Consider the following 25714-nt stretch of genomic DNA (forward strand, 5'->3'; position numbering starts at 1 on the left):
ATGAAAGGAAGAAAGAGAAAGAAGTAAGATAGTTTTCCTACTCAGAGTTTTATAGATTTTAAGGTCAGAAGGGACTATTAGATCATCTATTCCGACCTCATGCACAACACAGGCCATAAAATTCCATCCAATTCCACTTGTATTAAGCCAAATGACTTGTTTGGCTAAAGCGTATCTTCCAGAAAGGCATCCAAGTCCTGATTTGAAGACATCAGGAGATCAAGAATTCACCAGTTCCCTTGGGAAATTTGTTCCAATGGTTAATCACCACCATTGTAAAAAAATTGTGTCTTATTCCTAACTCTAATTTCTCTGGTTTTACCCTGAAGCCATTGGCTCGTTATGCTTTTCTCCACTAAATTAAAAAGTTCTTTAGTACCCAGTATTTTCTCATCATGACGGTACTTATACACCATAATCAAGTCATCTCTTGATCTTTTTGATCAGATAAAGAGCTGCATAGTGAATACAGGAGTGTTGGGAAGTGATAAAGGCTGGAATTTTCAAGCGGCCTACTGAAAATCAGTGAGAGTTGGGTGCCTAAATCTTCCCTAAATCCTTTTGAAAATCCTAACCTGAATATATACGACCAACCCCGTTTAGGTGGCATCACCTGGGCACCAGCACTTTTGGCGATGAAGCTAAGGCAGAATTTACACAACTGCTGGGAACTTTCCATACACATAACACTTAATATAAATATAATAATGGGGCTAAATAAAAACTCCTTTTCCCACCTCTTTGTGGTCCACATTAGAAAAATCCACTCCATTTACTTCAACAATCTGATCACCAATCTATAAGAAATAATTAAAACATAGCATACGACTTTCTTTGTTATGGGTATCCTTACACTTTTTTCCCCTTCTCCTGAAAAAGGTCACAGAACATGACTTAATCAATGGATCCCAGACCACTGTATGAAATTACTACAAAATAAAATTACCCTGTAACATCTCACTTGGAGCACAACATACTCACCTCCAGCCCCACCTCAGCAGAAAGAGAACCTGGTTTAATATTGCTGATAAAAATGCCTGGTTTTTGTGTTGGACCACTGGAAATGCTGGAGTAAGCAGAGAAAACAAATGATATAGGATAACACAATACAAAGAAGGCATCATACCTGCTGAACTAGTGCCTGCTTCTGGGTTAGGTATTTCTTGATATTTGCTTCCTGTATTTCTCACTGATTTTTGAAAAACACACTGGGCCATATCCTCAGCTGATGAAACTCACCATAGCTCCACTGAAATCAATGGAACTATGTTAATTTACCTCAGCTAAGGATGTGATCCACTGGATTTAACATTATCATTACAGCATATCCTGTCACAGCCAATATTGTTTTTCCAGTTGATCACAATGCCTATGCATGACACTTATCACAATAAGCTGATAGGAGAGTAATACTATGATAAAAACATTTTTGGCCAGATCCTTTGCTGATGTAAATTGGCACTGAAGTCAATGGAGCTAATCCATCTACGCCAGCTGAGCAACTATTCCATATAAAACATGTTAGTGAGTGAGTAATTGCTTGCATGTTCATTCAGGGTGCTGAGGAGATCTACACTATCACTCAGTTATGTATAACATAATATTCTTCAGAACTATGGACCACACCAAGAGGGAAGTAACAGGCAGGAAACCCTCTATACCCCATACTTCTGGGGTAAAAATCCTAAAACTGCAGCTAAGAAAACATGTAGACCAAATATGGCAAAGATTTCTGAAGTATGCTAACTGACTGCTGCTTTTCCTGCATCAGGCAGATGCACTATCCATCTTTCTAAGTTTGCAACCAGCTTTATTCCCTTAATTATTTGCTTCAAGTTGTTCAGCGGCTGGGTAACAAATGAAAACATGAAGAGTGCACAGAAATATAATGCTGGTTGGTACAACGTGAATGCACATTGCATAGAAATGGTATTTCATCTTACAGCGCTGGCTAACCAAAGATACAGAGACCATCTGAATAAAGGTAAGTATAAGAAATAAAGGGTCAGATTTACTAAAGGTATTTAGATGCAGATAGGGACCTAGTGGGAATTTCAAAAGTGCCTCAGTTAGGTGCCGAACTCCCATTAAAAGTGTCCTATTTTAATTTTGCTTAAGTCGATTTAAAAAAAAAAAGTGTGAATTAAGACCAATTGAGTAATTTTGGTGCCAAAAGTAGGATGGAGAGCTTTGGAAAGAGTGAATAACATTATAACTAAGGCCATAAGAAAGTTGTGATTTTTTTTTTTTGTTCAAAAGTTGCAGCCACAGTTTGTTAAAGTTGCAGTTGTGATGGAAATGCATCTGATGAAGTGGGTATTCACCCATGAAAGCTTATGCTCCACTACGTCTGTTAGTCTATAAGGTGCCACAAGACTCTTTGTTGCTTTTTACAGATCCAGACTAACATGGCTACCCTTCTGATAAATTAAATCAATGGCACTCAGGCACTTTTGAAAATTCCACTAGGCACCTATCTGCATATTTAGGTATCTAAATACCCTTTAAAAATTTAGCCTTTAGACACCTAAATGATTTATTTGCATTTGAAATTTGGACTTAGGCTCCTAAGTTACTTAAGTGCTTTTTAAAATGTTACCCTTAGACACATACATTGTCAATAAAAATAAATAATTCGTTTCTTTTGATTTATAAGTAACTAAAAGGAAAAAAGTTCCTATACCATGTTCTAGGTGTCTTTTATGAAATAAGCTGATCACATTTTCCATTTTGAACATGGTTAAAACAAAGATAGTAGTTCTTTTGTACTGACTTAAAGATGCTCCTAAATGGAGGTGCAGAATTTGGCAAGTAGACATTTATGCTGCAGTATTAAGTGTTTAAATAACACATTGTACAAAGGTATTCCCACACCTTTGTCAAAATATTAGATTGTATGTATATTTTGCTGATACTACACAAAGACTGTTCTGCATTTTTCACTCCACAAATTACAAATGTTTCTTGCAAACCATATTAATTGGGACTCATCTACATACCTGCATCCCATGCCCTTTGAACCAATCAAACTAATGAAGACTTTCTTCTCTTTATTGTCCCTTCCTCCAGATGAAATGAGCCCAGCAACGCTGCCTTTTCCCTCCTATAGTAAAAGAAAGAAGGGGAAAAAGACTGCAGGTGAAATCCTGGCTCCAGTGAAGCCAATAGTAAAACTCCCATTGATTTCAATGTGTCTGGATTTCACCCTACATATTTACAGTTTACATTGCTATATAGTCCAAATTCAGCCCCAGTGTAAGGAGGAGCAAATACATTAACTTCAATGGAGCTGTGCCAGGACTGAATTTGACTTTTTATCTATTCGGAGAGGATTATCACAACAGTCAAGATACATCTCAGGAGGAAAGTAGAAAAAAAGTTAAAGCAAGAGCATAAGAGAAAAATGATTAGCTTGTGCATATTATGACAAGAGTTGCCTAAAATATATTGATAGCCCTCATTACCTATTATTTTAATGGACCCTTCCCTGATATAAACCTAGGGAAAGCAAGTCATGGGCTCTCTTAGCACTGCTGTAACCCGTGGATGTCATTCATAGACGTATTTGTTCTTCCATTAATCTCCCACACTCTAGGAATTTTAACCTCTAATAACACAGTTAAGGTATGTCAAATAATCTATTAAAAATTGCTTCTTGCAACATAAAGCATTGGCTTGCTGAGTCACCAAACTCAACAGAAGTTATTGATTCTTTTATTTATATTGGTAGAAACATTTCATTTCTAACACACATTTTCTGTATTACTGCTTCTAGAGCTTTTCATTTTCATATTTGTCTACTAAACGTTTGCAGTTTATTTACCATCTGCTCATCACCCGGGCATCAGAGCAAAAATATACAAAAGTCTAAATTTTCCAGGAGTAGTTAGTGATATTGAGTGTTCTAGCTCAGACCCCCTGAAGGGGCTGATTTTCAGAAAGATTGAGCATCTGCCTTCTGAAAAATCAGGCCCCTTTAAAAGCCCTCTCAGTTCAGACACCCAAAAACGAAGGCACTCAAAAACACAAGTTACTTTTGAAAATGTAGGTGATGCTATTTAGTTATGTTTTCTAACTATCAACCTCATCCAACTCCCATTGAAGTTAATGGAAGCTTTTTCTATTGATTTTAGGAAGAGGTGGATAAGGCCACATAGGAACACACTGGTAGGACATTAATAGCTGTTTGTTTCAGATTTCACTTAACAGGTTTTTGTACCATCAAAATAAATGCAATCACTAAAAAGTTAAGTACGGGGTGGGGGAGGAGCGAATTAAATATCGCTAAGTGTTCCCAGAGGGCATATTACTAAAATAAGATATTAGGTGTCTTACCCCAGAATCTGACACAAACTGATCCACAAATTGCCACTTAAGAGGCTCATCTGGAGAGCTAGAAGTAAAAAAACCAAAATGGTTAAATATGATGAGGAAAATAGTTTAAAAATGATCAGTATATTGAATGTGGCTTCAATCCAGCCTTGTATTTTTCATCCACACATAAATGTAGGTACTATTGATAAAGAATTATATTGATTTTGTAATCAAGTACTTAGATGTCTAAAGGGCAACAGGTAAACACGCAATAATTTACATCAGTAAAGGTGGAGGTAGAGCTGGTAAAAAAACCAAAACAAACCTGTATATAATTTAGCAAACTTTTTGAAAAATTTCTGGTTTTTGGAAACTTTTTTCAAAAGTCAAAAAATCTCAACCAGTTTATACAGCTAGTCAAAACATCCCTCAAAAATCTAAAAGATTTTTTTTATCAGAACATTTCAGTTATTTCCCCACCACCACCATTGAAATTCAATTTTTCAACAAAAGTCATCATAGACCAATCATGATTTTCAAAACTTCAGCCAGCTTTAGTCAGAGGCTGCTTCTAAAAAACAACTCTGAAAGTTAGGAAGATGCAAGAACTTTGGAGCATTCTGCTAAGTGAATTTGGTGATGAATTTGTCCGAGTTCCAGACTGATTCCACTGATAATGCAGAAAGATAAGCTTGCTTATTTAAGACAGGGAATCAGATCCATCAAATGAGGCAGTACCCTGCCAAATCAGCCAAGGTGTATCATTTTAATCAATGATAAAGTTGGCCATTATCAACTTTCTAGAGTATCAATGGTAGATAGGAGATTGCAGAGGAAATGAAGAATCTAATTTGTATGTTGTATATGAATTTAGGAAAGGGACTGAGTGTGTTTACCTTTTGACAGGTATCATGCCGACATCTGCAAGAGAAAAATATGTCAGGTAAATCTTCCTGCAGATTATGAATTAGCTACATGACATTCTCTCTGTCAGTGTGGGAATTGTAGCAACTCATGTGAATTTTGCATTACTTACGTCTTACTTTTATGGACACTATTTTCTTTGTGCGGATGAGATTTATTACTTCCTCATGAGTGCATGAAGAGATGGAGTATCCATTTATCCGAACTATCTCATCTCCAATCTTAGAAATAAGAAATAGAAGGAAAATCTGTTATATGATTTGTTTAAAAAAGGAATCAGTGTAGAAAAGTCTCTAAGCAACTTGTATAAACTGACAATCTCTTTGATGCAGAGGTCATGTGACTGGAACAAGCACCGTTTTGGATAGATAGCAGAATACCTTGAAGACCTCTAGAATCTCAAGTAAAGTACAGAGTGAGATTTAACATAAGAACAGCCATACTAGGTCAGACCAAAGGTCTACCTAGCCCAGTATCCTGACTTCTGACAGTGGCCAATGTCAGGTGCCCAGAGGGAATGAACAGAACAGTTAATCATCAAGTGATCCATCCCTTGTCACCCATTCCCAGCTTCTGGCAAACAAAGGCTACGAACACCATCCCTGTCCATCCTAGCTAATAGCCATTGATGGACCCTATCCTCCATTAACTTATCTAGTTTTTTACCCTGTTATAGTGTCGGCCTTCACAACATATTCTGGCAAGGAGTTCCACAGGTTGACTGCGAGATGTGTGAAAAAATACTTCCTTTTGTTTGTTTTAAACCTGCCACCTATTAATTTCATTTGGTGACCCCTAGTTCTTGTGTTATGAGGAGGAGTAAATAACACTTCCTTATTTACTTTCTTCACACCAGTCATGATTTTATAGACCTCTATCATACCCCCCTTAGTTATTGCTTTTCCAAGCTGAACAGTTCCAGTCATATTAATCTCTCCTCATATGGGAGCCATTCCATACCCCTAGTCATTTTTGTTGCCCTTTTCTGAACCTTTTCCAATTCCAATACATCTTTTTTTGAGATGGGGTTACCATATCTGCACGCAGTATTCAAGATGTGGGCATACCATGGACTTATATAGAGGCAATCTGATATTTTCTGTCTTATTATCTATCTCTTTCTTAATGATTCCCAACATTCTGTTTGCTTTTTTGACTGCCACTTCACATTGAGAGGATGTTTTCAGAGAACTATCCACAATCACTCCACGATCTCTTTCTTGAGTGGTAACAGCTAATCTAGACCCCATCATTTTATATGTATAGTTGGGATTATGTTTTCCAATGTGCATTACTTTGCATTTATCAACATTGAATTTCATCTGCCATTTTGTTGCCCAGTCTCCCAGTTTTGAGAGATCCTTTTGTAGCTCTTCGCAGTCTGCCTGGGACTTAACTATCTTGAGAGTTTTGTACCATCTGCAAATTGCAACCTCACTGTTTACCCCTTTTTCCAGATCATTTATGAATATGTTGAATAGAACTGGTCCCAGTACAGACCCCTTGGGGACACCACTATTTACCTCTCTCCATTTTGAAAGCTGACCATTTATTCCTACCCTTTGTTTCCTATCTTTTAACCAGTTAACAATCCATTAGAGGACCTTCCCTCTTATCCCATGACAGCTTTATTTGCTTAAGAGCCTTTGGTGAGGGACCTCCTCAAAGGCTTTCTGTTTGTTTTGGATCAGTTGAAACAGTTTGTTCTCACAAAATTAAAAATGTTTTGTTCTGATTTCAACTTTTTATATTATAATGTAATATATAAGAATTTTATAATATAATAAAATAAATTTTAAAATAAAGTTGTTTAGAATAAATAAGTCAAAATGTCTTGTTCTAATAAGGTCAAAACAGAACATTTTGACCTTATCGGAAAACTTCTTTTGAAATTTTTTTCAAAACCAAATTTTGATCTGAATCAACATGTCCCCACAAAAAGTTCTAGTTCCAGTTAAACAGCATTTTCCAACAGAAAACCATTACGTTGAAAAATATTCAGCATCACTAATGCAGAACTATGTGAAAATGATCAGTTGCTACTGTGTCGCATCCACCTCTTTTCTGAATTTAAGCAGTCATCAAATTCCCTTGTCTGTATTGTGGCTATTATGTACTGTACTATTTCAAATTTCAGTGCATCCTTCATCTAGTCTTCACTTTCCTGGATCACCACCCACTTTTTTTGGTTCTCAAATCTCCAGATCCTGCAGAAAGAGTCCTGCACAATTCTTTGCCTTCCTTGCTCATGCATCCAAACATGCGTTTCTCCATGCTTATTCATGTTGAAACTCTTGTCTGATATGGCTAACATCAACCATAATGGGGCATAAAGAATTTTCCTCTGCTTGATTCCAGTACCATTTCTACCCATGCTCCCATTAACACTCTCCCCTTAGGCAACTACAAACTAGTCCTCAGTATAGGAGGGCATGCAAGTGACCATCAAGAAATTCTTTCACAACAAACTACAAACATTACTCCCTACTTCCAATGTATTTTGCCTGATCTCTACAAGCTACACAACTAAATTCCTTGGGTCTATTTCTTGTTTCATCTTCCATGGCTGTCCCCACAAACTGCTCTAATTTGTATTACTGTTGATAATGAACATTTATATAAAATGCGCTATTGAAGTCAATGGAAATTTTGCCATTGACTTCAATGGAGCAAGACGGTGCTCTTACCATCAAAACTTTGTGTGGCATTTTACAGAAAAGACATTCACATATGGATATTGTTTGTAGCATCACCTATAAGTTTGCTTCACACCTTCCATTTTAAGATCCTATTTTCAGTTGCATGTAACTTTGACAAACAGCAACTGCTTGAGCTGAAATTTTCCATGCCAGGTGTCTACCTGAGGCTGATTTTTTTTTTTTTTTAAAGCTTCAGTAAAAATGGCTCAGCTGGTTCAGAGAACAAAATTAGGGGAAAATATGTTATTTCGTCAATGTTTAAAACAGACATACAACTGTTTCATTTTAGAGGCTCTTGCACACCTATGACTTGGAGCAGGTATTGAACTTTGGCGATGGAACAGGGGTGTTGCCCAGATGCTTAGTTGAGGTTTGTCACCCTGATTCTATCTGTACCAGACATGCTCCATCACAGGGCTGCAGAGACTAAGCAGGACTTTGCCTGGAATTGTTCTTCCCAGCTGCCTGAGGCTGCACTGGTGCCAGGCCCTGGAACTGAGGGCAATTTTAAGTGCTTCTTCAGCTGATGCCCAGGCAGGGTGGAGAAGGCAGCAGCCTGTCTGCAGTACAGAAATATAAGGAGTTTACAGGTCAGGAAGACAGACAGGAGTGAGGGGTGGGAGGAGCATCATCCGTCTTGCACAGTGAATGAGGGAAGGATCCTGTGGAAAAAATACTATGCAATCCTGTAAATAAAGATTGTATCATAATGCACATACATGAGGAGGCCACATTAAAGTTCCACAGGCAACCTTAACGCTGGCATTTCCTAACTTTTGAAAGCTTGACTTTACACCCTTAGCTTTCTTTTTAATGTAGGGAGGTTTTTTTTTTTTTAAAATAATACATGTCATTCTATTCAATGGGACAGATTCTACCACTTTTACTCATACTGAGAATTATTCCTGATTTCACTGGGACTAGAGTAAGGTACTACTGCCATGCTTACTCATGTTGAAACTCTGGTCTGATATGGCTATAAAGACTTAACGGTGCAACCCTTCCTCTAGTGCAGTCAGGGGTGGTTCCAGGCACCAGCGCAGCAAGCACGTGCCTGGGGTGGCAAGCCGCGGAGGGCAGCCTGCTGATCGCTGTGAGGGCGGCAGTCAGGCAGCCTTTGGCGGCAGGTACGCCGAAGGCGCGGGACCGGCAGATCACCCGCAGATACACCGCCGAATCTGTGTGACCAGCGGACCGCCCGCACGTGGGCCACCGAAGGCCGCCTGACTGCTGTGCTTGAGGCGGCAAAAAACGGAGAGCCGCCCCTGAGTCATGGGTGAGGACATGCTCACTTGTTTTCATTAATGGGACTCCTTGTGTCACTTTATCATGTCTTCCTATGGGGGCAAATAACATTTTATTTTGCCTGTAAAGTGCCATGCATACCTATGACACTGTACAATAACAATAGCATACACTGATAGCTTGAGTGTAATTACCTCAATCGTCTCATTATTGTTTTTTTAAAAACACTGATTGGATGATACGCATAAAAGTATAGGATTCCTGAGGGAAATAAAGATGTTTTCACACACAGAATGGAACAAATCCTGTCCGTTCACAATTATTAACTGATGTGTTTGCTCCACCTACTGGGCAAACAAAATCATCATCCAGGGGAAGATATGGGGTAGAGTTTTCAAAAGGATCAGAACTGGCTTAATGATGCTTTCACTGAAGTCAGTGGGAGTTTTCCTATGGGCTTTAATAGGAACAGAGCTAGGTCAGCACACAGCGCTTTGGAAATCCCATTTGCTGTCAAAAAAAATTAAAATAGGTGGAGCCTCCAGTCTGATCACCTAAATTTTTGCAGGACTACTCACTACATGGTTCCCACTACTGTCTACTTGACCTGTTCTTAAATAATCTGACCCACACTAGAGTTGTGGAGGTGTACATGGCAGCTTAGCATACATGGCAGATGCTCTGTGGCACCATTGCTCACCACAGATGCAAAAGCTATAGAGGAATGGGCCAGGGAGTGATGATCATTATCCTCCTTAAAGCCTAAGAGATACATTTGAAGTGGCATTAACTCATGTGGTCTCCTTCACTCTGGAAAATAAAGGAGGCTTTTGGGGTAGCAGTGGCTTCTATTAGTTCTGGCAGCATGACTGCAATGGAGCTGCTGGGAAGCGCAGCAGGAGGGCTCAGAGATGGTGTGAAGGCACAGGGCTTCTGTGCAAAGGGAGCTGGACTTGTGCAGATCCTCCAGAGTCCATGCAGATCCTTTGGGAAGGGTCTAAGGAATCTGCAGGGAACCACTGCTTGTTTTAGGCAGGTGGGATAGGTGAGTGATTCCCGCCCCCCAATGGAATGACTCTAGGAAAACTCAGTAATAGAATCTTTGCAAGGTTTTCACTCATATCAGTCCTGCCTCCCATGACTATTTTTTATAGGTCCAGGCCTCAGTGTGTAACTATTTAACCATCAACATGGAATTTTAATCTCTTTGCACTTTTGTGTTTATCCCATGTATAATCTGTACAAAATAAACAATTTCCATTTAGAATAAGTTATTTCCCATTGGGTTAAATGGAGCCTTGGTGAGACTCAAGATAAATCAATCCAAAATAAAATAATTTCAAGCCTAGTGCTACACAAAATATCCTCACAGGCTTGTGAGCCTTGCAAGTTGCAGAAAACTGTAGTTCATAGAAATCCAGTGTATTCAGAGAAAGGATGAACCTAGTGTGATGGAGTGCAATGCCACATTGAAAAAATCTCAGTTCTGCAGAGCCGATTTCAGTTAGGTCTGGGTTAAACAGAATTTTTGCACTAGTATAACTCATGTCAATTAGGGGCGTGATTTATGTTTAAACTAACATAGTTATACTGGCATAAAGGTACCTTATGCTGGTATAGCTTATTCTCCTCTTCGGCCTGGTCTTCCAGGGTGCGGGGGCGGGGTGTCGATGTAAGATATGCAACTTCAGCTACAGGAATAGCATAGCTGAAGTTGACTTATCTTATTTCGACTTACCTCCCATCCTCATGGCGCGGGATCGACGGCTGCGGCTCCCCCGTCGACTCCACTTCCGCCAATCGCCCTGGTGGACTTATGGAGTCGATGGGAGCGTATTCGGGGATCGATATATCACGTCTAGACGAGACGCGATATATTGATCCCCGATAGATCGATCGCTACCCGCACAGACTTGTACCAAAATAACTAAACTGATTTTAATTCACCCCTTTTGTTATTTTCGTGCAAGTATGAGTGAGGCCTGAGAGTCAAAAGCACCAGAGGCAGAACTCTGCCAGATCAAGCAGAATAAGATAAAGGAAAAATAATTTTTATTTTGGTTCTAGAGAGCATTTTTCATATTCTGTGTAGTCCTGAGTGCAAACGTATTGATAATATTAGCAATCATACAGGCTTACATTACAGTTGTTATATACAACATGAGTTCATACCTAACTTTGGATAATTAGAAATTTATCCAGTAATTGTGCCCTGATAATTCTTTCAAAGACCTAAATCCCTCTCTTTAATCAATATGACACAGCTGTATAACTCCTATCGTACCTATCACATGCAGAGCTCAGCTCTCAGCTGTATATTTTTAAAATACGCTTAAGCCACATCTAAGTTGCATATTATCTGAAACACAGAAGATTTGCTTTCACTATTTCGCCAGTGTGCTGCTGCATCATGCTAAAAAATAACCGAAGCAGGGATTCTAAGATTTTTTCATGGGGTGAAACATATCCTAGTAGATAGCTCTAATAGCTGCTTTTTGTTCCAACAAAAACATCAATTTTTGTCATTTTAAAACTGAAAACCTTGTGTTACACAACTTTCTGTCACAGAGTGCTCCCTTGCAATGCAGTGGAGCATTGCAACAGCTTTGCCTCAGTTTCCCCTTGGATTTCCATGACTCTACCCAATCACCCATGCCTTCCGGGCTGTTTTGGTGAGTGTGCCCTTTGTCTAAGTCACATTTAGTCCCACACTCAGGCCTGTAAACACTTCTTCCTCTCCTTCTTCGCTTTGCCTCCAAGGTTCCTCTAAGAGCCTTCTCACTAAAATCTCTGAAAAGTCCTCTTTGTTCCCTCCTCAGTTCTGGGTGTCCTCCATATTCTCAGGCAAATCCTAGCCTTTTCACTGGCCTTTGGTCCCAGGCTCACTCAGGCTCTTTCTTCAGACCCTTGCCATAAGAGACCTAACAGCCACACCTGCTTTCCTTCACCTCTTCCAGTGGAGAAACTCTGTGGATCTCCTCAGCCAGCCTGTCACAGAAGACTCGAGCCCTCAGGAAGGAGCAGTCAGCCTGCACACCTCCGCAGTCACCATCCTACTGCTTGAGTCCCACACCTTGTCCAGGTGTGGCAGGGCACGGCTAACCAAATGGGTCTAGCTGGCCCCAAGTCTCCTGGGCCCAAAAGGGGCAGTCCATCCTGTCACACCTTGGTTTTTGGCAGCTGAAAGCCCCAAATATGTCAGTTTTCAGCAATTAAAATATGAAAATTGTTAAAATATGAACTAAAATGTGAAAACAAAAAGTTCCTTTTTTAAATGAAAACTTGAAAAATCCCATCAAAATGCAACATTTCTTACAGAAGTTTCCACTTTGATGAAACAGCCTGTCACAGAGTATGCTTGCCTTGCACTGTCCCCTGCTGGATGAGCACAGCAGGTGCTCTCTACCTGTTTCTCCTCACATAGGTTTTCTGTCTCTCCCAGAAATTCATGTGGCTCAGCCCTCTGGCTGGGTCACTCTCAGAGTTCAGGCCCTTTCCAGGGTAACAAAAATCCAAAGAAAAGGTACTTCCATCCCACTTGGGTTTTTTTCTCAGTTGCCCCTCTGGGCTTTTTAAGTCTCCCTACTCTGGGATAGGCCATTGACCGACAGGAGACTTTCCGACCCTATTACAGGACCCAATTTTCTCCCTGTGGTACTTCCCAGAAACTGAGTTCTCTACCCTTTCATGAGGCCCTGGTGTTATTCACACTGTCACCTGACCCCAATTAGTCCTGCCCCTTAAGTTCAGAGGCTGCTAATTATGGCACTCCAAGGGCTGATTAGTCCAAGGCCTCCTGGTTCTTAAAGAGGCAGGTCACCCTGTCCCATAGCCATTGTTTGCTTACAACAAATTTAAAATGAAAAATTTCGACCAGCTCCAATAATAAAGGAATTGTCTGAGAGCTCACCTCCTTTCCTGTTTGAGATCATGTGGGTCACCTTCTCTCCTTTTCACAGTTGCTTACATTAAAATAGGGATTCCCAAACTTGGTTCACGGCTCGTTCTGGTTAAGCCGAGATGCTTTGTTTACCTGAGCGTCTGCAGGTACGTCTGCTCGCAGCTCCCAGTGGCCACGGTTCACCATTCCCGGCCAATGGGAACTTCAGGAAGCGGTGGCCCGGCCCACGCTGCTTCCTGCAGCTCCCATTGGCTGGGAACGGTGAACTGCGACCACTGGGAGCTGCAAGCAGACGTACCTGCAGACGCTCCAGGTAAACAAAGCGTCATGTGGCCTGCCAGGGGCTTGCCTTCAATGAGCCGTGAACCAAGTTTGGGAACCACTGCATTAAAAGGAAAGGGAAGCATGCATTTTTAGCTGTTTTTAATGGGACACGTGGTTTACATGCAGGTTTTGTATTGGTATAACTAATATCTGTTTTGGGAAAAAGTTAATCACACTATCTCCCCTTCCTGTTTGTTCTGCTCCTCTGTCTTCCTCTGCACTCACTTCTATGCTGCCTGGTCTCCTTTTCCTCTTCTCTTCTGAACATTCTACACACTTGCCTGTTTTTCCTCTCCTACTGTACATCCTTGTTATTAGGTTTCCTTCTCTGCTGGACACACTGACCAGCCACTTAATCTTTTTCTACTCTTGCTTTCCTGGACATGTTGTCTGACGTGCTGCTTTCATCAGTCCCCTGCCACTTCTGGCTTTGCAGCTCCAATTCTACTGGTGCATCAAATCCCCAAGGGCCACACTAGTTTATTTTCCTCCTATTTAGCTACCATCCCTGGTAAAGGTAGCTAGGAGAAAGGGTCCTCCTTGTCTCCAGTTGCATTTTCAGATCCTCAGCCTCTTCACACAATGCACAATATTGGGGGTGTTCCTAAGGGAGGGGATGTAGGGCAGTAGCTGGGGACTCCCTATGTTCTGGCTATTCCTGGCTGCTGGACTGGCCAAATTAGGGCAACCTTCAGGCTACTTCAATCTGCATTAGGGGCCAAAATGGCCCTAGCTGCTCCGAGACCAGTAGAGGTGCAGAGGTGATGTAAAGTCACTTCTCCTTGAGCCCTCTGTTGTGCTTAACTCAAGAAGAGGGATAACCTGATCTTCGTGTGTTTCAACCCTGATTTACAAGGACCAATTGTAAGGGTGAAAATCGTTCACTTTCCATGCATATTCTGCCCTTGGCATCTCTGACCAGATTGTAAACAAAGCTCTGCATTCCCAATTTTGATGATGGTTTTCATGACCTAGAGCAGTGATTCTCAAACTTTTTGTACTGATGACTCCTTTCACACAGCAAGCCTCTGAGTGTGACCCTCCTTATAAATTAAAAACGGGGGTTTTAATTTAATTTTAATTTAACCGGGGCTTGAAGCTGTCAGCCCCCACATATGGCCATGCTGAAGGCTGACAGCCCCATGGAGCTGACAGCTTGTGACCCCCTGAGGAGTCATGACCCCCAATTGAAAACCCCTGACATAGAGGCTTCAAACTGGAATCAGAATCACCAACTCTTTTTCACATAGACCACAAAACCACCATCTGACTGTAACAATTTTCAGTCACCAGTCAAATCAAGATCAGTGACCTAGAGATTAAAGTCTTCATTATCCCATTACAAATCCCGAGTCAACAAGACCTCATTTTAATTGATTCATGGTCTTAAAACAAAACAAAAAACAATAATGCAGGCCTTTTCACTGAGTTTAAGGTAACGGCCCTGAAAGATATGCTTCAGGATCCATATTTTAGCACCTCCTGATTATTGTACATATTTAACCAGTTATTAGTTAACATATTAAAAACTTTTCAGTCAATTGGCTCAATTTCAGCATTGGTGTAAGCAATCTCTTTAATAGATTGTAACTAGCAGTTCTAATGTACATTATTAGTTAGATAATCTGCTCCAGTGAAATCTAATGCTGTGTTAGGAGATGCATAGGCATATAGTGGCCTTACTCCAGGGTAGTCGTTATGGCCTGGAAAAAGCGGGAATGGCCAAACCATTGCTGTGCTTTGTTTGTTTCATGAATTAAAGGCTTCAAATCAAGATTGGATGTATTTTTTAAAAGATATGCACTAGTTCCTCCACAAGATATGTGGCTCAGTGCAGGAGTGATGGGTAAATTCCTATAGCCTGTGCTATTCAAAAGGTCAGACCAAACCATGATATTGGTCCCTTCTGACCTTAAAAATCTATGAATAGCATCCTGTCAAAACATGGACAGTATTCTTAACGTTAGTGGAAGTCATGTCTGCACACAGAGAGGACACATAAAGAGGAACTATTTAAATGCTTTTTTGAAAGGGTGAACATATGTTGAACGCTGGGAAGATGCCCTCATTTCAGCATTCCTTTACTTTGTGTCGTTATGTTAGTTTGCTATTTTCTTTTGTTTTAATTCAACTTCCTTCCAATCTATTTTGAATCCTTACATGTTTGAGATCATTAGCACAGTTTCAGGATACTGAAGGGTTAGCCTACTTCTTTCTGGGGTTAAGTCACACTCAGGTGAATCCAAAAACAATAGTTCCTTCTAGGTTGTCTCAAAATGGCTCTTGCCATTCTAGTAGTAATACTAAAGCCCTGACTTAAACTTACAAAACCAAGGAAGTTCAGAATTAAGACTGATACCACCATGTTTTTTTGTCCCATTGAGCCCAATTATTACAAACACACAGCATGTAGCATCTCTCATTAAATAAGTAATATCTGGCCAGGTTTTCAGTTTTCAATCAGTTTCCTTCTCCATTACCTTACATCTTGCAAAGTGAGAGTGCTCTGTGTGTAAAATGGAGTGACAGTGTTCTTTCAAGGTGCAAATCAATGGAGAATTAGGCTATATAGTGCATTCTATGTATTTGTCAACACAACCAATGCATAGTAGAAAAATTCTTAATAAAGGCTGTAACAGCATTAAGTTAGATAATACCTTTATTTTGCCTTTACATTTCAAGAAAGAGAACTTGCATCATGATTAAAATAAGATAGTCGTTTTGACTGTTTCAAATGTCTGTTTTTGTATATTTTTTCCCCTTTCATTATTCATACTAATCTCAAACCCTTTCTTTTCAAGAGAATCCTCATAGATATGAGTATCTGAGAAAGCAGCACAAAACAGAGAAGAAACAATAAAACATGAAAAGGATAATTGCTCTTCATTCAGAAAAATCATGAAGTCATAGTAAAAAGGTCAAAACTTCAAATATTTCAGTCAAATTCCTTGACTATACAAACATTTAGAAAGGCAGAAACCACTTCAAGGAATAATCATCATGAGAAATGAATTAGGATAAAAAAAACAACGGGCTAAAACTGATTTTATGATAAAAGATCATTAAACCTTTTCTCAGACTGCATTTTTGGAATAAAAAAGTGTAGAGATTTAGCTAAATAATGCAGATGGGTGAAATTTCAGAAGCAGTTGGCTTTGCCATGAGACAGCAATTTAGAACAATGAACAGCCTGTCAATTCTCCTTATTCACTTGGTTTCAGAAAGTGTCTAGTGCCGCCTATTATGGAGGCACCTTAAGCTGATCCTTACCACATAATATCAACAAACCCAAGCCAGACAGTTAGATTAGCAGCAAAACACCATCTGTTCATATTAATACATATAATCAACAGGGGCGGATCTAGGATTTCCGCCGCCCCAAGCAGGGCGGCATGCCGTGGGGGGTGCTCTGCCGGTCGCCGGTCCCGCGGCGCCGGTGGACCTCCTGCAGGCATGCCTGCGGATGCTCCACCAGAGCCACGGGACCAGCGGCCCCTCCGCAGGCACTTCTGCAGGAAGTCCACCGGCGCCGCCTGCCGCCCTTCCGCGGGACGCCGCCCCAAGCGTGCGCTTGGCGCACTGGGGTCTGGAGCCGGCCCTGATAATCAAAGTCTAACACATTCACAGTAACATATTCAGGGATTTATTTTTTTTTATTATTCACACTTTGCCTTTGTCTGAGAAACACAAATGGAGTTCTGAATTAGTGTGTCCCTGGCTCAGAGCTCCTGTGAAGACTCACAAGAGACAATGAATCAATGTGAAATACTATGGCAATTGAATATGAAGTGAAGCTCTCGCTGCCCTTCCCACTTGTACTTTCACCAAGAAGAATGAATGGGTTGCCTTAACAAGCTTCGATCTTCCAAGAGCACAGCATCTGAGTGCATTTCTGAATCAAGGTTGACTGAAAATAACCTTACCTAGACTGCATCAAATGATTGGCATTGGTTTGAGACAACTGGTGAATAGGAGACAGATGATTAGTAGTACTATATGAATGTTCTAGTGCGACAGCTTATACAGTTGCCATTAAGTTCATTACTGTTCAATCACATTATTATCTTCCAGATGTGACTGTCCTCTGTCTTGCTTTCCCTGTTCTTGCAATGAATGAAGAGAACACCTCTAATGAACTGAACCCAGGTTGAGAATGCATCAGCTGTCCATGCTCCCCTTTCCAAATGTCTAGAACAGCTCATACAGCTAGCTCCTGAATGATACATTAAGATCTGCGTCTGGTGTTTCTCTCCTAGCAAATTCCTGATGGAGAAGGGAGTTGTTGATTGACCACAGTCCACAAGAAGTGTGCCTCAGGCTTGTATCTCTTGGTGAATTTTCCTTTGACACCTGGCATGAAGGAGAGCTACAAAATTAAGATCTTGGTGCAGAATCACTTTCTCTGTATCAGTAGATGGGACTAATCTAACAGTGACTCTGATTTAGTAGATGGCTATATATGTACACATGAACATTTTTTTTTTTTTTTTTAAGATTTAAACAAAAGTCTGGGTGAGTTACCTGAATTGGGCAGGCCAATTGTGACTACTTAGCCTGTGATGCACATGAATCTTCAGGAGCGGAAGGGGATAGTAAGAAGGTGCACTTTTTATTTTATTCAATTTAAACATAAAATTAAGAAGTACCTAATCTGATGCATTTTGGGAAAATATTAAATACAATCCATAGAAGCCAGCATGTCCAGCAACTTATTCCCCACATAATCAAAATTAGCCAGACAAAATAAATCATCCTACTCACAAACATCAACCCTTACTGCACTCCCCTCCAGTTAGATAGTTTAAGCATTCTTATTTCTGATAAAGAGAGGTCCAGCATATGGCTTGATAGACATTTTCATTCATAATTTTCTCTTTTTCACCCAGTTAAGATGTGTGTGTGAACAAGGAGGAGGAACAAGAAATGATGCACATTTTTCTACTCTTCATTTGGTATTTGTGATGGTGTGCCCCATAAGGCTTTATGGAAATATGCTTATGAATGTATATATGACATAACCAGAATATGTTTTTTTGCTACATATGTCATGTAACATATCTATGTAAATGTTATGATCTACTGAGTCTATTAATCCTATTTCTTTGCATGTATCATTTTTGTACTTGAAGTTAGGAATATCAGCTATATACTTGCTTGATAGCCTTAGTAAAGCACTTGGTCAGCTTCTTGAGAAAGGGGTGTGCAAATTAAGTGCCCCATCAAGAACTACTTAGGCCAACAATGAACTTGAAGATGCCAATCCACATCGGAGCCTTCCCAGGAATGTGGTTTGGCAGGTAAGAAACTCAGTCATGCATGGACATGTGACTTGCCCATGTGACTCCAAAACTCCATCTTGGAGCTGGACTGTGCATAGGAGAGAAGAGGGGGTCTCCACTCATAAGAGAATGTCTATTTAAACCCCTGGGAGACCCCTCCATTTGGTCTTCAGCTGGCTAAAGAGCCTCTCCACCCCCAAGGATACCTGAAAGAGACTGGAACAAAGGACAGTAACTACAGGGGGTGTGCGTAATTGCTGGACCCTGACTAGAAGAAGACTAGTCTGTAAAAGGAAACTTACTGGAACTGGTGAGGTTTTTATCTGTGCTCAGTTGTCTTACTGTATTAGACTCAGACTTGTGTGTTCTATTTTATTTTACTTGGTAATTCATTTTGTTCTGTCTGTTACTACTTGGAACCACTTAAACCCTACTTTCTGTATTTAATAAAATCACTTTTTACTTATTAATTAACCCAGAATATGTATTAATACCTGGGGTGGGGGGGCAAACAGCTGTGCATCTCTCTCTATCAGTGTTATAGAGGGCGAACAATTTATGAGTTTACCCTGTATAAGCTTTATACAGGGTAAAACGGATGTATTTGGGGTTTAGACCCCATTGGGAGTTGGGCATCTGAGTGTTAAAGACAGGAACACTTCTGTAAGTTGCTTTCAGTTAAGTCTGCAGCTTTGGGGCATTTGTTTCAGGCCCTGGGTCTGTGTTGGAGCAAATTGGTGTGTCTGGCTCAGCAAGACAGGGTGCTGGAGTCCTAAGCTGCCAGGGCAGGAAAGCAGGGGCAGAAGTAGCCTTGGCACATCAGTTGGCAGGTCCCAAGGGGGTTTCTGTAATCCAACCTGTCACAGTATTATCCCCTTTTTCTTTGTAAATCACCACATCCATATTTTATGTTGTCAAAAGAACTGGTCTTACTGCATTATTTATCCCAAGAATTTATCCACAGAGGAAGCTATGATTATGTGTTTTTATAGTATCTAGTGCACTTGGGTTCTAACCTGGTTGTTGCTTTTAGACATTTCCACAATATAAATATTAAACAATAGTAAGATATCAATGGAATTTAAAATTAAAATCTAATTGCACTCAAGAAATTATTTCCCTATTAGGCAAAATTTACATTTTTGTTATTCCTGATTTTCATTGTTTATCCTTTATTTTAAGTGCTGTGTCCTGTATTTATTAGGCTTTTGGCAACTTGAAAGGTTCTTATGTTTTCCAGTTAGAGAAGATCTTCTGTTGAATGTATTTTACATTTCAATATTGCTGGGTATAAAGCGTGAATGCTGGTGCCATGCATAATCCTCCTTTTATGCCATTCTTCAGAATTGGCATATACAATCAAACATGAAAAAGAATTTTTGGTTTACATAATAATAAGGGGTTGTGAGGAAGAGGAAAATTTTAATAGCACTGGCTGATTTACCACATTTCATGAATTTGATTAAAAAGGAAAAAAGATTTAAAAGCGCAAGTTCCTTAGTGACAGTTACATAAGGAGATTAAATAACATTTCTGACTGGATTCTTTACTCAGATCATAAGAGGGTTTATTGCAGCAGTATGACCAAGAATGTGTTTTCTTACCTGAAGCCCAACACTGTCTGCTTGTCCACCTTTAATTAGTTGGGAGATAAAGAGGCCACAAGTAAATTCCAGTCCTCCTCGCACACTTATTCCAAGCCCTTCAGGATGCAAACGATCCAGTCTCACTTCCTTCAGCTTTCTGTAAACGTATTAATGTATCATTAATGAACATTACTTAATGAACAACATCATAAGTTGTGACAACTGAAGCTTCATTTTAAGCATTTTTAGTTACTGCTTAAAATATTTTCAGTTGTCATGCTTAGACTTGAAAAGAAAATATGTGACTAATATTTTCAAGACACATTTCAGTCCAAACAATAAATTTAGTCCCCAAAGAACTACATCTAAGACAACTTCAGTGTCTGTGATAGCATGCACAGGATATAGATATTTTATTCATCAAAACATGGCTGAATAAATTACTTTTCAATCAAGAATTCCTGCTTGTGTTCATGTGACCTACATTGTTCTACACCAATGGGTCTCAAACTTTTTTTTACTAGCAACCCCTTTCACACAGCAAGGCAATGAGTGCGACCCATCTAATAAATTAAACACACTTTTAAATATATTTAACACCTTTATAAATGCTGGAGGCAAGAGGGGTTTGGGGTGGAGGTTGACAGCTCACAACCCCCGATGTAATAATCTCATGGCCCCCTGAGGGGTCCCGACCCCCAGTTTGAGAACCCCTGTTCTACACGTACCTTGATCGTTTAGGCGTCAGCTGATCATATTCCACCTGATGTTTTAATGGGATAAGGGGACGGATGGCATCAAACAACGGCAATCTACTTGGTTCATTAATCACAAGCTTTAGGTCCCCTACCAGTACTGGGAGATTCATGGATCTATAAAAATACATTGAGGAAACAGGACTGGGTGATCAAAATACTAAAAAGATTATATTTTCTGTTTGTAACTCATACTAAAACTGGATATATTTGTGTGTGTGTGTGTGTGTGTGTGTGTGTGTGTGTGTGTGTGTGTGTGTGTGTGTGTGTGTGTGTGTGTGTGTGTGTGTGTGTGTGTGTGTGTGTGTGTGTGTGTGTGTGTGTGTGTGAGAGAGAGAGAGAGAGAGAGAGATTTGTTTAAATGGTTCTTTATGTAGTTCAAGGCCAAGAATAAACAAGGGATATATTTTTCCTATACAATTTAAAAATAAAACTAGTATAAAGATATTTTTCTAATTCAAGTAAACTCACGTTCACATTGTCTATGTAATTCTTTAATCCACAAATGTCTTGTCAATATGGTAAGGAAGACGGCTTTATTTAGTTTTATTCTCAGAAATACCAACAGTAGACCTATGTACATCTTTGGTCATAACATTTAAAACCAGGTAAACTTCTTCACCAGGTTTTAGATTTTATTTCAAGCCTGAAACTGTGCCCATATTTGCAAACCTTTTTAGTGAACCTGGGTCATGTTTTCAGCAAATTTCTTCTCTCCATGGATTCAGGAGATAGATGTATAGTTGCAATCCCCAAAAGCCACATGGCACTGAGTGGTTGCAGCTAAGTATGTTTGAATTTCCAGCTCACTTGAACTCAAAACAAAGTGAAATTCAGTGGTGGTGAAATCACATAAACCAACTATATAAATACAGTTGGAACCAGCATGAACAGAAAACTGCTTATTTTCTTTGAGTTCTAAGAGTCCTTGTTACTAACTTTATCAATTTTGAGACATAGTCATAGGGCCAGATTATGTTGTCACGTCACACCAGTGTGAATCTGGAACAACTCCTTTGGCTTGAGTGAAGCACAACAGACCGCAGAACTTGGCCCATATCTATCTATTCACTGTCATCACAGCATTTAGGTACCCTGCATATTACTTTTCTTGATGTGCATGTAACCCATTAATATTAATAGAAACTAATACACATCATAATGAGATTATACCCCCAAATATTTAAACTTATTTGAAAAGCATATTCAGAGTGAAACAAATCCTAGCTGTTGGCCACAATATGTATTTGTCTTAACTTTTTTATTTATTATGAAGTACGGTAGCAAGAAAGGTAAGATCATTCAATAAACCTCAATAGCAGCATTTGATATTTTACTTAAAACTCAGTACAATTTCTGAACTTGTAGGGAAAAGTTAATGGGGGGATATTTGTTAATTTTGTAACTGTAAGGAAGTTTTAAATAATTAACAGCTACTGTTTCATACTGGTTTCACAAGCAACAGGCAATGCTTTATGAATGGAGAAGCAATTAGACAGACCTCAGTGAAACTGAATCGGATATGCAGCTGAGGCCATACAAAACGGTAGCTCAGTACAAAGACCACATGGAAATTTGGAAACTTCTACATTTCACTTCACTGAGATGCCATTAATTAAGATATGAATGGAAACAATGTCCATCAGAACCATTCAGCTATGAAGTGTGGAAAAAATATTCTCATCTTTTTTAAGAAACAGTGGCCCAGATGCCGATCTCAGTTGCACTGACGTTAATGCACAGTAATTCCATTGATTTACACAGGTGTATCTGGAATGAATAATTGACCTGATATCTTGTAACTGATGTTTTTGTCTTTTTTGTTATAGAAAAACAAAATGCTGCAATGTGCAGGGCAAAGATTTCCAGGTTGAATTTATTAATAGTCTTTCTGCTAAAACAGTCCAAAGTATTTTTGCATGTTGGAGAGATTTATAAAAAGAATGAATCTAAAAATCGAATAAAATAAGCAAACTGACTAGTCAAACAATTTTGCTCTTTCCTATAAAAGATGCTCATGATTTTTTTCCTATTATAAACTATCAAGTTTCCATTTATTTATGTAACTGGTAAGTCATCACAAACAAAATAACTTTATGATCAAACTTAAAACCATGCTCATTTCTTATGTACTGAATTGCAGAAGTATGATGACTCTTTAAAATAAAACTAGGAATTATTACTTCAGCTAGTTTTCTACAGACTACATTTAAGATTATTGTTTAAATTAGTTTTTAGCTGTTTAATCTTTAAATAAAAATGCAATGGATCTATAACTGCTTTTAATAGTCTGAAGTTAGAGCTTACTGGTGGTACATCCGTAGCACATCATAAAGGTAATCCTTCTCTGCTTCATTGTCAATAAGCAAGTCAACCTGAAAACACAAGAACATCATTGTAATTCTATGACTTAATAACCACAAATATTGAAAGTATAAGACATTCACAAATTCCTGAGCAAAGGGACAATGATTTCAATGGGAAAAGTCATCTAATACACAAATAAGATCTTTGAAAGGCAATATTACTTCAGAATTTGAAACCTAAGGCAATGCTGATTTTTTTTCTTTTTAATACTAACGGATTGACGACCATGTCCAAAACTTGTCACCACATATTTTGAGAGCTACCATTCCATTTAGTACAGCATGCTGTAATATCACAAGCTCATCTTACCTTATAACGACTGTATTGTTGAATAAATATTTTCAGAAACCTTTTTGGCCATTCATTAATATAGCACATGCTTTCACAACCAGAAACGTCACAATCAAGATAACTATACTATATGTTAAGTGGCTTTAAAGTTCTGATTTTCACATCTCTCATATACTGTTAGGTAAACTACCCACTAGCCTAGATTCTTCCTCTTGGCTCTGGTACTCTGATAGAGCTGGCTGCTTGCTATTCATTACTTCCTCACTCTGTAACAGTGCATTCACTTAAACTAGTGTCAGATTACAAGGCTTCCACTTTTAGCTGCACTAAAACAAAATAAAAAAGTTCAGATCTGTCGCATGTCAATTTCTGCCTTCTGGGAGACCCATGAAAGCCCACTGGCCTCCTTTGCAATAGCAGATTATTACATCACAGAAATTTTGCTTTTAGACAAGATTAATGTTTATGAAAACATAATTTACATCTAAGGTAAAGTTACTGTGACAAAAAGTCCAAGGACAAATGTGAATGTTTAAGCATATTCCTTTTATTCTAGGTTTACAATATCTTTGCATTACATTTTAAGTTAAATTAATGCTTCACTTTGCATTATAAATCTCTTCCTGCCCTCCAAAACCAGCATGATTCCACATATAATTGATTGTCTGTGACTTTTTCTCCCTGCAACAAAACGCTTACTGCACAATTAAAAGTTAGACACTTATGCACTGGCACGATTGTTTGACTGATAGTATAAATGAGCAAATTGCAACAGTGAACTTCAGAATCCAGGAAAGAAAATGTGTGTAAAAATCTAACAACATGGTTGCACTCATAACTTGGTGATATACAATGAGCCAAATTCTCCATTGATCAACAGACCTCCAAGGGTTTTCACATTGGGTGTAAATACAACACAAAATCTGGTACAATGGATCTAAGCACTGCTTCTAGCTAAGGTGCCACAGACGGGTGCTTAAGAGTCTTGAGAAATATGTCCAAACCACTAATAAATTCTCCCTACAGTCCTCGGACCCAAAACAGCAACCCTTCTCCCTGTCTGACTGGAGGACAGACCCTGTAGAAATGGTACACTACTTACACAATATGCTGTGCATCAAGGGTAGGCTTGGAAAGATTGTTAGTAAATGTCAATTTCATCGTACATACAAACTGAGGAAAATATATTTCCATTGACAATAATAGAAATTTATAGATAGGCAAAGAAAGAAAAATGCTGGTTACTAGAGTTTGATTTAAGGATATTTATGTTGTATATTTTGACATACGATGTTGACAATTTGTGTTTTAGCAGTGACAAAGCTTTAACTTTTTGAACCTCAACATCAAATGTCATTAAATAATTATTGTCTGACCCACACATTTTCCCACCTCCATAATTTTCCAAAACTATGAAAATTTTAAATTGGTAAGAATTGAAAAAAAATCTTTACAAATAAACATTAATATTATCCATCAAAATTACAAATAAAAAACCCCCCAAAACTGAATTCTACCATGTCTAGTCATGGGGCTGTAGCTGCCATATGTTTAGTTTTAGGTGGGGGTAGCATGTTCCCCACTCCTCCTAGTTTTCAGTAGTGGGAGGGAAGAACAGTGTCTAAATCTTGCTGTTTCTTCTAACACAACATCCAGCCTTTTCTCTCTGTCCATTCCACCAAAATTCTCATCAAAACCTTCATCATTTCATGACTTGATGACCCCTAGATCCTTCTTTCTGGCCTTGACAAAGGCATGCTTGACAAAAAGGTACTCCAGTCCATTCAAAATGCTGCTTTTAGGATCATTTTCTTGGCCTGTTGCTCTGACTGTATCCCGCACCCCCTCCCAATTTACAACCCTCCACTGGCTTTCACTTTTGCACTGCAAACATACACCACTTTTTCTTCACCTTTAAGATTTTCATGGCTGGGGCCTGCCCTACCTTAATGATCCATTCTGGCCTTCAATCTATGAAACTCTACCAATAAACTCTAAACCCTCCCAACAATACCAGCCTCTAGTGCCT

General features: G+C 39.2%; 1 protein-coding gene across 4 annotated transcripts in view; it reads right to left on the bottom strand.

The window, feature by feature from the left end:
- USH1C (USH1 protein network component harmonin) overlaps positions 1-25714 on the bottom strand; it is a 123481-nt gene that overhangs the window by 71662 nt on the left and 26105 nt on the right. For all 4 annotated transcript variants that reach the window (XM_045012324.1, XM_045012323.1, XM_045012322.1 and 1 more), the window contains exons 2-10: positions 23335-23402; positions 21001-21144; positions 20291-20429; positions 5351-5459; positions 5211-5235; positions 4336-4393; positions 3000-3103; positions 982-1066; positions 738-797 (exon numbers count right to left, since the gene is read on the bottom strand). In XM_045012324.1, coding sequence (XP_044868259.1) covers positions 738-797; positions 982-1066; positions 3000-3103; positions 4336-4393; positions 5211-5235; positions 5351-5459; positions 20291-20429; positions 21001-21144; positions 23335-23345 — 735 coding nt within the window. In that variant the 5' untranslated portion in view covers positions 23346-23402. The remainder of the gene's footprint in view (positions 1-737; positions 798-981; positions 1067-2999; positions 3104-4335; positions 4394-5210; positions 5236-5350; positions 5460-20290; positions 20430-21000; positions 21145-23334; positions 23403-25714) is intronic.

Source organism: Mauremys mutica, chromosome 4 (genome assembly GCF_020497125.1).
Source record: "Mauremys mutica isolate MM-2020 ecotype Southern chromosome 4, ASM2049712v1, whole genome shotgun sequence".
NCBI lineage: Eukaryota > Metazoa > Chordata > Testudines > Geoemydidae > Mauremys > Mauremys mutica.